Below are 12,156 nucleotides of genomic sequence, written 5' to 3'. Positions count from 1 at the left end.
AGATTAAAAATAGACCAAAATATGTCCCCATGATTTAAAGTCAACTATTTAATTTTACATATATTCATTACAAAATGTGAATACTCATCTTACATGGCAGACTTTTAAGTCAGCATCCAGTCTCTATATTATCATTTCTACTAAAAATTCTGCATCAAATTACAACCTGACTTCTCAAGTAACCAAATGGCTAACATAAAAGTTTTGATATTATATAAAAGCTTTTTGTAATTATAATAAAACCATATTTTGAACATCACCAAGCAAATAGAAACTCTATCCTTGAACAGATCTTATAGCTCACTGAGAATTAACTGACACTTTCTTTATTTTTTGAATTCCAAGGGGGAAAATGTTTTAAATATACACTTGAGTGCTGCATCCATTTATCAGGCACCTAGTAATATTATACCTGGTAATACTATATAGAAAATTAACTGCCAACTTAAAAATACCTCTATCAGAGGGCAGTGTATTTGCCTTATACTTAAGGGAATCGTAATAATTTGTAAATGAAGAATATACTGATAAGCTAAAACAAACTGTGAAGAGTTGATCCTATTTCCAACTCTTGCCATTGCTAGAACAGCCATTTAACTTTCAGCTGTTTTGCCATATCGCCAAGTAATCTGAACTGCCTGTTTATACATGTGTAAAGTCATCTATGATTTTCATTAAATTATTCAGCTCTTTCATGTTGCAATTTCTCGTGAAAGAGACATAAATATAACACACCTCTGTCCCTTAGCATTCAAGACACAATCTAACTCTGTCCCAAGTTTCCCTCTTGAAGAATTCCTTCCTGATTTACCCTAGGAAGTTCCGGACCTTGTGGTGGCACATCACTGGGCATATACATCTACCTAACATGTAACCACTCAGAGCGCTATTGTATACCAACGGCTACTGGTACATCTAGGTTACAATAAAAGTATTCACTGACAATCATTTACCAGGCTTTACTTTCGGCACTTTGTAGTACTTCTTCACATCACAACTACACAAAGTAAGAATTACTACTATCATCACATTATATAAGAGGAAACAGATTTAGGGATATTAATTAGCTCTCTATGGCTCAGTGGGTAAAGAATGTGCCTGCCAATGCAGGAGACAGAGATGCAGGTTCGATCCCTGGGTCAGGAAGATCCCCTGGAGGAAGAAATGGCAACCCACTCCAGTATTTTCGCCTGGAAAATCCCATGAATGGAGGCGCCTGGCAGGCTATATATAGTCCATGAGGTCGCAAAGAGTAGAACACAATGGAATGATTAAGCACAACACACATGCACACAATTAGCCGCCCGCTGGTAAATGACAGAACTGAATTTGTACCACATGTATTAACTGGTGACTTGAAATTATCTAGGCTAAAAGAAAAGATGAAAACTGAAAACAAAACAAAAAGATGGCACAAAAATGCAGCTGCAAATATCCTAAACAAAATACGAACTTACTAGAGTCATCCATATCTCCAAAAATAAACGATAATCAAGTAGAGTTTATTCCAAGAATGCAGAGATGATTCAAATTATCAGAAAACCTAGCAAGATAATCTACTCTCAAAAAATTAACAGAGACTCTAATATTAAGATATGACAGCCAGAAGTAGAGCAGACATGGTGAGCAAAAGGTGACAAGTACAAACAAAAGGACAAACATTAGCAGCCATAACCCCTAACATCACCAAGCTGAATTCCCGCAGACGAGGGAGTCAGAGGAAAACAAATAAACCTACTTGCTCCCTGTCACTTTAGTGGATTTCAATATTTGAGTTGAATACATTCCTAAAACATATATTTATGAATATATAAATGTCATAAAAACATAAACAGGCATGAGAGTGATAAATACCAATTTTTTATTGTATTTATATCAGTTACCAGAGCCTGAGCAAGGTACATAAACAGTTCTGACCATGTCAATAAGATTTTATTTTTTTAAAAAAGAAAACTGGAAGAAAAGATGACAGTCAAGTGTTAAGCTGAATGGTGAATACACAGGTATTTGCTATATACATTTTTATTTTTATCAGTCTGAAACATTTCATGAAAACTGATAATATGAAAAGCACAATTTTTATGTTTTTGAATATAACAAGATATATACAATACCAACACAACTCAAAGAATTATCACAAAATGAACACACCTACATAACTTGGGTAACTACTTCCAGAAAAAGAACATTATGAGCTCCCCAAAAACTTCTCCCACATTCATTCCCAGTCATTACTGTCCTAACTTCTGAAACCTGACATTAGTAATGTCTAGTTTTTAATTTCATATAAACAGAATCATATGATCTGTTCTTCTGTTTGTCTTCTTTAAGTCAACATTACATTCATAAGATGCGTTTACAAAGTTATACGTAGCCATGGTTTATTATTGTTATAAGGCAATCTATATATCATGATTTATCCGTGCCACTACTTAACAGTAAGTTGGGCTATTTCCATCATCAGGCTATTAAAATAATGTAGCCATGAATGCACATGTCTCTGTGCCTATACAGGCGCTTACATTGGATACTTATGTACATACTACTTTGTATCAGGATTTAAATTTCACTTGTCCAACCACAGTGGAGCCTATCAAAGAGTTATTCAAAGCAGTCATACCAATGTAAACTCTAATAGAGGTGGATGAAAAGTCTAGCTTCATATTCTTGAGCCTCATCAACAGTTGGTATGTCAGTCTTTCAAATTTTAACCATTCTGATGGGTATGTAGTGGCGTCTCCCTGATTACTATCAAGGCTGGGCATCTTTCCATATTTATTAGCTGTTCCATTATCTTCTGCAAAGTGTTCAAGACTCTTGCTCATTTTTATTTACACATAATTATCTGTCCTTTTCTTATTGATTTATAGGACTTCTGATTTATAGGACTTCTTGTAGACACAAGATATCTTTTTGGTCATATGTTGAAGATATAGTCTCCCACTCTATAACCGGCCTTTTTACACTGAAAGAATAAAATGCATCAATTTTAATGTAGTCCAATTTACCAATCATTCCCTTTGTGAAAGTTGTTTTTTATTTAAAAAATTATTCTATATCCAAAGATCATGAACATATTCTTCTATATTATCTTTTAGAAGATTTATTGTTCTGAGCTTCAGTTTCATTTTTGTAAGCTGCTTTGAATTATCTGTATTGGCACATTTTTTTTGGTCATATGTACATCTAGTTGACCAACACCACAGACTGAACAATCAGTCATGGCTCACACTTGAAGTCCTTCATGATAAATCAAGTATTCTAATATCCACGGGCTAGTTTCTAGACCCCCTTCCATCTGGTCTGTATGCCTATCCTTGGATCAATACCTCACTGTCTAAATTACTGATCTTTATAATAAATCAATATTATTATATCCAGAGAGTAAGCTCTCCCTCTTTTTTTTCAAGATTGACTTGGCTGCTCTTCATCTTTAATTTTCCCTGTAACTTTCAGATTATCTTGTCAATTTCCATGTACACACAACTCACAAACACAAACCTGTTTAGATCTTGATTAGATCACACTGAATCTGCAGATCAATTTGGATAAAAATGAGAGCTTTACTGTAATGTTTCCATCTTTTGTATATCCCCCTATTGATTTAGGCCATCTTTAATTTCTCTCAATAATATATTAGTTTTTCATGAAGAAGTCCTATCCATCTTTTGTTAAAATTACTTCTGATGATTTTTAGTACTTTTGTAAATGGCATTTTTTACAAATTTGCTTCTTGTAAAGACAAATAAAACTGATTTTTATACTGACCCTGCTAAATTAATTTTCTAATGACACAGCTATGTCTACAATGAGTAATTAAATAAATTAAGATTAAGGGCCAAAAACACTATTTTAAAATAATTTATAGTATTTTCTTCCTCAAGCTAAGTTTTATTATTAAAACATTCTTGAAGGGAGAATAAAATTGTAAAAAAGACATGGGAATATATCAAATGTAAATCTGAGAGATAAGAAAGTACTTTAAAACTACAAAAATTCTTTAAAAGCTGTTACTTGAAAGACACCATCAGCATCACAGGTAGTAAAGACCACAGTCGACTTTTAGTTGGATTCTCAATACTTCACTTCCTTATTGAACATCTACTATATCCCTCATACCACGCTAGGCACTGGAGTATGAAGACACTGTGAATCCTGGAATTCCTGTATCATTAAGGCAGTCCCTCAGTGAAGGGACTGAGGTAAACATCAAACAATGAGAAAGTACTCTTAAAAAGGTATGGGAGAGATGCTATTCTAATGGAGCACCGTCTACTAACATTACAAAGGAAGAACAACATTAGAAGAAGACATGGATGAAGCCTAAGCCATTTCTTCAGAGATGAGAAGCATTTCACCAGATGAACACAATGGGAAAAGTTATTCTAACACATAAGTAGAAAGAGAAAAAACAGTGAGTACTGCTCAGCAAAGTATTATAGTAAATATTACATACATTAGGAATAAAGGTTACATGTGACAGAAAGGCAAGAAGATAAGTTATTTCAATTCATAAAGGAGCTTTTCTTTTCCCATTCTAAGGAATCTGGTTTAAAGAGTTAATAAAGAAAGAAAGTGAAGTCGCTCAGTCGCGTCTGATTCTTTGCAACCCCATGGACTGTAGCCTACCAGGCTCCTCTGTCCATGGAATTTTCCAGGCAAGAGTACTGGAGTCGGTTGCCATTTTCTTCTCCAGGGGATCTTCCCGACCTGGGTCTCCCACACTGCAGGCAGACGCTTTACTGTCTGAGCCACCAAACTGGGGCTAAAATGAGCTTTGCTTTTGATAAAGATCAGTCTAGTGACAATGAAGAAGTTGAATAAGAAAGGAAGTTTGAGACAACAGGCTACCGCAGTGGTTCAGACACAATATGATCAAAGCCTGAACTAGGGCAAAAGCGGATACGCAGGGGGAGTCAATCTGAGAACAGCCGTAAAGCAGACTTGACAGAGCCTGACCTCTGACCACAAGGAAAGAATCGAGGATTCCATCATGTTTCCATTTCAAAATTTGGGTCCAAACCAAGAAGTGCCACAAGTCAACCACAAGATTCACTCAACTCTGGACCCTGTTTCTTCACATACAAAATGATGGGACTGGACAAGATGTTCCCTGATGTCCCCTCAAGCTGAAATACCCATTACTCTGACTAGTCAATATACATGGTCTTAAGTACCTCATACCACTATGCTCAACCGAAATATAAGTAATTTTTTCTTTATTCTCTTGCTCCACCTTTTTAACACAATTACACAAAAATTACCTGTGTTAAAAGAACGATATAAGAGAAAACGCACATTTTTTTCCCATAAGACTAATCTTCTTAATGCTGCTAGCTTTAATAAAATTTCCAGTATCACCAGTATTTTTCATTCAGACTAGATGACTACTAGTCAACTACTAATTTCACTAAAGCTAACAGTTATTTAACTTAAACACACCATTAAAAAGACCACCTGCCTAAATTCAACCCCAAGATTTCATCTGTCACAAAAGTATTAAACTTTTGAGATACTACATCTCAAAATATTTAATTATTTAAATATATCAGTCAATAGATTAGTCCCTGAGTTTGAATCAGATGTTGTGCTAACAGGCAAAACTCCTAGGATTATATTTAATAGATAATATTAGAATATATTTAAATTTATTATATTTAAAATGGCTTTTAAAACAATAATTTTTGACTTGTCAGAGATATTTGCAGAAAGTAGTAAAGGAAAACTTACTTTTTAAAAATCTTAACTTCCACATCATTTAATAAAGAATTAATTCAGTCATGGTGCTGAATAAGCTTAATATTTTATACTGCCTTTGCTAAGTATTCTGAGGTATTTTTATAAATAAAGAAGAGGAATGACATTTTAGTTTTTGAAAACTATCTGAGTCAGACACCCCAACCCAAAATGATTGTAACACCTTACAAATGAAGACAGTGGAGCCCGGAAGGGTTAAGATCCTATTCAAAGTAATTTAGTTAGATTGAAGACTTTGCATATTCACCATTATTTTCCAATGAACCCAACTGCTGCAATATTCTTAAACTATAAAGTATGACTGTATGTCAAATGCTATCACAAATCACATCAGTGTTTTCCCAGGCTTAATAAGCAAATTCAAGTCTTACCAAAATCCTCAAATTTCAAAAGGTTATCTCACTGCAAAAACATATATGACATTTATTTTATATTTTCACAGCATAAAACTATGAGGTCATTAAATTTAACATAATACTATATTGCAAACCAATGAAAATTGAATGATACATCAAAGTCAAAAGATTTGAATAATAAATTCAAAGAACTGATGATCATAAATGAAAATTCTTCATGTAGATGAGATAAAATAGAAACACCTTCCAAAACTGGTGAAAGGAAGAAAACTGTCAACCAGCATATGGTGAAGTAAGAATCTAAATTTTCCTTCTACCAAGAAATCACCTGAAAAAAATTTTCATTTATTTGTCAAGTGAACTTTCATTAAGACCCTAAAATATACCAAGCACTATTCTAAGCACCGGGGATGGTGTGTGTTGAACAAGAAGAATAAGATCCTGTTCCGAGCAAAACACAGGCAATAAATAAGCAAAATATCAGATAATAATAAATGTTGTGGAGAAAATGTTACCAAGGGTTACAAGATAAAGAATGGGTAATCATTTGAGATTAGACTATCAATGAGAGTCTCATTAAAGGAATAACTTCAAAAGTAACAAGAAAGGATCTACCCACTCTAAGAGCAGGACAGAAGAACATTCTCAGCATAGGGAAGAGCATGTACAAAGAACCCCAAACAGGCACCAACCTGGGGGGTTTGAGGAAGTGAGAAAGGCGGTGTGTCTGTGAAGCACAGTTAGGAAAAGCAAGGATGACTCCCGATCAGAGAGAAAGATGAAGGCCAGACCACACAGAGCCACAGTTAGCAGTCTCAAGCTTTTGTAGGTAAAAACCTGAATTTGCAGTTAGAAGTATACTAATGTTAAAGTATGCTTTTTAGTTATCAGAGTCTGGAATGAAACAATGAATTTCAAAGAATAAATTCAGACACTTTACCAAAGAGTCATTTATTTTGTTTTGCTCTCTTCAACTTTGGCAAAGTAACCTGAGTAAAAGCTACATGTCTTTTAAGTTTTCTTCCAGCTGTATGATAATTTTAATTTATCCTATCCTTATTTCAGTAAAGACAGTGGTTTAAAACTCTAAATAGATTCCTATAGATCCTTCAAATTTAATTTTATTATACGAATTAGCTTACTTCTGCCTCCCTGAATCCTAAGCTCTTTGACAGATAAGACTATCTTATAATTATGAATACTTCTGGAAATTTTAGTATAGAGTTTAAAAAGAATCTATTTTTTGAACTTTAGTGGTTTTAAAAAAAACAAAAACAAGACTATACCTATTTGTTTTGCAGCCTGTAATATATCTTTTAAGTCTTCATTTACTCTTTGCATTTCACTCTTCTCCAGTTTTTCATTCAAAAATTTTACAATCTTCATCCATGTCAGGTCCAAGCCTACAATTTGTTCATGAAGTTTAGACCGCTTCATCTGAAACAGACAGCATAGTACAGAAACATACTGGTTAAAAATTTTCTCGAATCTATCTTTTACCACATATATTTTTCATTAATCATACAACTTGGCACCTTCTACAAGAATGCAAAATTGTATCTATTCACATCCAAATTTACAGCTCCCAGAAGGAGCTTTATTTAAATGTGATTTAAAAGAATCTCATTTATTCAAAGATATGTTTTTAAAAGCTTCTTTTTCTATAGTCTAATCACAATGAATACTCATTATGAAATAATTTTCATGTGGCAAAGTAAAAAGCAAAAAGTCCAACACCCAGATAACAATTGGTAACATCCCACAAACCTCTTTTCATTTTCCTGCTTGCTTTTTACATAGCTTAGACCATACTGTATACAAGAGCTTTATGTCATGCTTTTTGATGAAAGGCATTTAAAGAAAGTAAGACTCCTATGATGGGAAGGCAAAAGGAGAAGGAGGTGGCAAAGGATAAGAGAGTTAGAAAGCATCACTGCCCCAACTGACATGAATATGAGCAAACTCTGGGAGACGGTGAAGGATGCGGGAGCCTGCGTGCTGCAGTCCATGGGGTCACAAACAGTCAGACATGACTTAGGGACCGAACGACAACAGCAACTGATGGGTTCAATATATTCAAATCAGCATTTCTTTCCTAAGGTTGATCCTACAACAGGTTAGGAATCCAGGAGATTCTTATCTGTACATACTCTTTCCATGAGACTGTATCTTTCCAGTCTCAAGAACTGACACAGAAAGCTGTAAATATTCTACTTCATATCACTGAACTTGATCCCTGGATTAAACTTCGTGACATCCTCTGACCAAATGAAAAGCAGTGAGTCAGATGTTATTCCTGTCGTTAAGCTGCTAAGACATGTCCAACTCTTTAATTTTCCCCTTGGCTGTACTAACGATTTTGGACCCATGAGAAAAATCATGCATTTACCAACTGGATGTTACCAATTGTTTTCTTGGGCTCCAAAGTCAATGCAAATGGTGACTGCAGCCATGAAATTAAAAGACATTTGCTCCTTGGAAGAAAAGCTATGACAAACCTAGACAGCATATTAAAAAGCAAAGATATTACTTTACTAACAAAGGTGTGTATAGTCAAAGCTATGATTTTCCCGATAGTCATGTATGGATGTGACAGTTGGACAATAAAGAAAGCTGAGCACCAAAGAATTGATACTTTTGAACTGTGGTGTTGGAGAAGACTCTTGAGAATCCCTTGGACTGCAAGGAGATCCAACCAGACCATCCTAAAGGAAATCAGTCCTGAATATTCATTGGAAGGACTGATGCTAAAGCCGAAACGCCAATACTTTGGCCACCTGATGTGAAGAACGGACTCATTTGAAAAAATCCTGATGCTGGGAAAGATTGAAGGTGGGAGAAGGACTGAGCGACTGAACTGAAGGTAAAATTTACCACTTTTTAAAATGCACAAAGAATTGAGAAAGGGAATGTCAAATATCTGCCCATATTTTATATTTATAATCATTTTATCTAAAACAATGTACCTGTAAGTCAGCCACTTCTTCATTATAATTATCTTGCTTGGTGACATTTGAAAAGGAGCGCAAGGCTCCTGTGAGTCGAGGTAAAGCCATCTATTATTCAATCAGTGATCCATACAACGAGAAACTTGAAACTGAAACAAAACAAGATGATATTTAACTGTAGAGAGGAGGTGGGAGAGATAATCACATTCAACAAACTAGCCTGTATTAAAAAAAAAAAAAGAAAACAATTAGTTAAAAAGCAATTGCTACCAATGATGAAAAGTTCTCAACACATTTTCTACCCAAGTAGTTCTTTTCTAACACATTGTCTTATAGGTGGGGAAAAAAAGACAAAAAAAACCCACCAACAACACTTGCTTGTGGGTACTACTATAACATTCCTTCAAATGAATTGCATAGATTCCCAAGTATGACAACCAGTAACAATGACAGAGATAAAAGAATTTGCTTATCTTTTCTCCAATTTCGTTTTATGCTCATTGATTTCATATCACATAATCTCTTATTTTTTGTCTCACTGGCTTTTTCCAGTTACATGCATTTGTATTACTTGAAGTACTCTTCTGACATTCATACAGTTGCCTCCCTAAACAAAGTTCTAGGCTTAAAAGACCACTCAATCACAGACAGGGCAGCTACCCAGCTACTGTCTATCATAGTACAAAACTCCTATTCTCTTAACAGGCACTAATTAATATCTGATAGTCTCTTACTATTTATATATTGTCTCACCCAACAAAGAGTAAGCTCCATGACAAAAAAAAAAAAAAAACTCTTCATTTCACTCATCTCCGCTAGCAAACACAACAGTAATGCAACATGTTTGGCGATAATAATGTCTTGGTTGGGCCTCCCTGGTGGGTCAGGTGTAAAGAACCTGCCAATGCAGGAGATCTGGGTTCAATCCCTGGGCTGGGAAGATCCCCTGGAGAAGGAAATGGCTACCCACTCCAATATTCTTGCCTGGGAAATCCCACGGACAGAGGGGCCTGGTGGGCTACAGTCCATGGGGTCGCAAAGAGTCAGACACGACTTAGCAACTAAACAACAACTACGTGGTTAACAAAAGAAGGATGAAAAACTGAGAAGAAGAAATCATGGTAACGGGAACACTAAAGAACCAGACAACCAGAGCAGCTGAGGGAGGGGAGAACTCCCAGGCAAAGAAAAAAGTCACATGATCTGATCTAATCTCCTTATTTATATGCTAACAACTGAACAACTGGTCTTCTGGCAGATAGACTATTTACTGTGAAGAGAGTCCTCAACTTTGGATACTCTTGGAGGGCTACCTTGGTTTAAGATTGCTTACTATAATAATCTTAGAGGGCCATCTTGGTTTAAGATTGCTTACTATAATAATCTTAGAGGGCCATCTTGGTTTAAGATTGCTTACTATAATAATCTTAGAGGGCCATCTTGGTTTAAGATTGCTTACTATAATAATCTTAGAGGGCCATCTTGGTTTAAGATTGCTTACTATAATAATCTTAGAGGGCCATCTTGGTTTAAGATTGCTTACTATAATAATCTTAGAGGGCCATCTTGGTTTAAGATTGCTTACTATAATAATCTTAGAGGGCCATCTTGGTTTAAGATTGCTTACTATAATAAAACTGCAGTATATACATCTGCAAGGCGTGGCTCCCTGGAGAACGTCACATGAGCTTTGTGCCCGTGTGCTCAGTCGTGGCCAACTCCGTGCAACCCCAAGGACTGGAGCCCACCAGGCCCTCTGCCCATGGGACTTCCCAGGCATGAGTGTTGGAGTGGGCTGCCATTCCCTTCTCCAAGGGATCTTCCCAACCCAGGGACTGAACCTGCATCTTGTGTCTCCTGCATTGCCTGGTGGGTTCTTTACCACTAATGCTATCAGGGAAGCCCAAGCTATGAAAGTTGTCAAACAGAAATAATTTTGCCCCACTTGGGACATCTGGCAATATCTGGTGACACTTTGGGTCACTGGGGAGCTGGGTGGGTACAACTGTCTTCTGGGGGGTAGGGCCTATTGACGCTGCCAAAGGCACTCTAAGGCACAGGACAGCCTCCTCACAATGAAGAGTTATCTAGCCCCAAATGTCAATAGGGCAGAGCTTATTAGGATCCCCACTCCAGAGTCTAAAAAGAGAGATGCTTTGTAACCCAAGCACTTCTGAACTGTGAAAAGACCTACACACCTCAATTAAGAGACCTCACTAATTATTCTGGGCCACAGAGTATCTGTCCATTAATGGGACTGGAATAGCAACTAGGAGACCATACAGGATGCCTCAGACCACTCCCTGTTTCTGCTCTTCTTGATTGCATACACCCTTGAAGTTATTATAAAATTTGATACTCAGTAAAATCTCCAGTTCCTATATTAATTAGATATAAAAAAAATTGTATGAAATGTTTAGCAAAATAAGAGAATTTTTTTTAAAATGAAGTATAGTAAAATGACTAGGCAAATTTGAAAATATAACTTTTAGAAATAAAGCTACATACTTAAATAAAAAACAATCAATAATGAGTTAAATAATAGATTAGATACAGTGAAAACAAAAGTGGTGATCTGTGAGAGATCTGAATAACCCAGTATGCTGTTACAACTAGACCAAGTATAAATTAAGTAGATCAAAGAGAAAGAAACCCAAATATATCAATACTCACAATAAATGTAAACAAATTAATCTTAACACCCAAAAGATTGACAACCTGAATTACTAAACAGCAATCAAGTAAACACGAGAGCTATACCCAAAACAGGACAGAGAAAGGCTGAAAGTTAAAAGATGGAGTAAGATCCTCCTGTAAATGATAACCAAACGTAGCTAGTGGCTATATCAATATATGATGCCATGTATCAATAGCATCAGATCAGATAAAATAGATTTTAAAACAAAAGGCATTATTAGGGATGGGGGGAAAAAAAACACCTCTCTATATAATATTAGGAGATGTAGCTCACTAAGGTATAAAAATGCTGAATTTGCATGCCCCGATGAAAAGTAATTAAACCTCAACACACCTCAACATAAATTAAAACTAACAGACTTCCAGAAAAAAGTAACAAGTCCAACATCAAAGTGAAA

The 12,156-nt window shown here is 35.6% G+C and overlaps 1 protein-coding gene across 1 annotated transcript in view; it reads right to left on the bottom strand.

Moving 5' to 3' along the window:
* The window catches only part of ASCC3 (activating signal cointegrator 1 complex subunit 3), a 336,030-nt gene that overhangs the window by 306,504 nt on the left and 17,370 nt on the right, over positions 1 to 12,156 (bottom strand). The window contains exons 2-3 of the mRNA XM_065911620.1: positions 9,080 to 9,210; positions 7,400 to 7,550 (exon numbers count right to left, since the gene is read on the bottom strand). Coding sequence (XP_065767692.1) covers positions 7,400 to 7,550; positions 9,080 to 9,169 — 241 coding nt within the window. The 5' untranslated portion in view covers positions 9,170 to 9,210. The remainder of the gene's footprint in view (positions 1 to 7,399; positions 7,551 to 9,079; positions 9,211 to 12,156) is intronic.

The sequence above is a fragment of the Muntiacus reevesi genome, chromosome 19, assembly GCF_963930625.1.
Source record: "Muntiacus reevesi chromosome 19, mMunRee1.1, whole genome shotgun sequence".
NCBI lineage: Eukaryota > Metazoa > Chordata > Mammalia > Artiodactyla > Cervidae > Muntiacus > Muntiacus reevesi.
The sequence above is the reverse complement of the archived record's forward strand: the minus strand, read 5'-3'. Positions and strand labels throughout refer to the sequence as shown.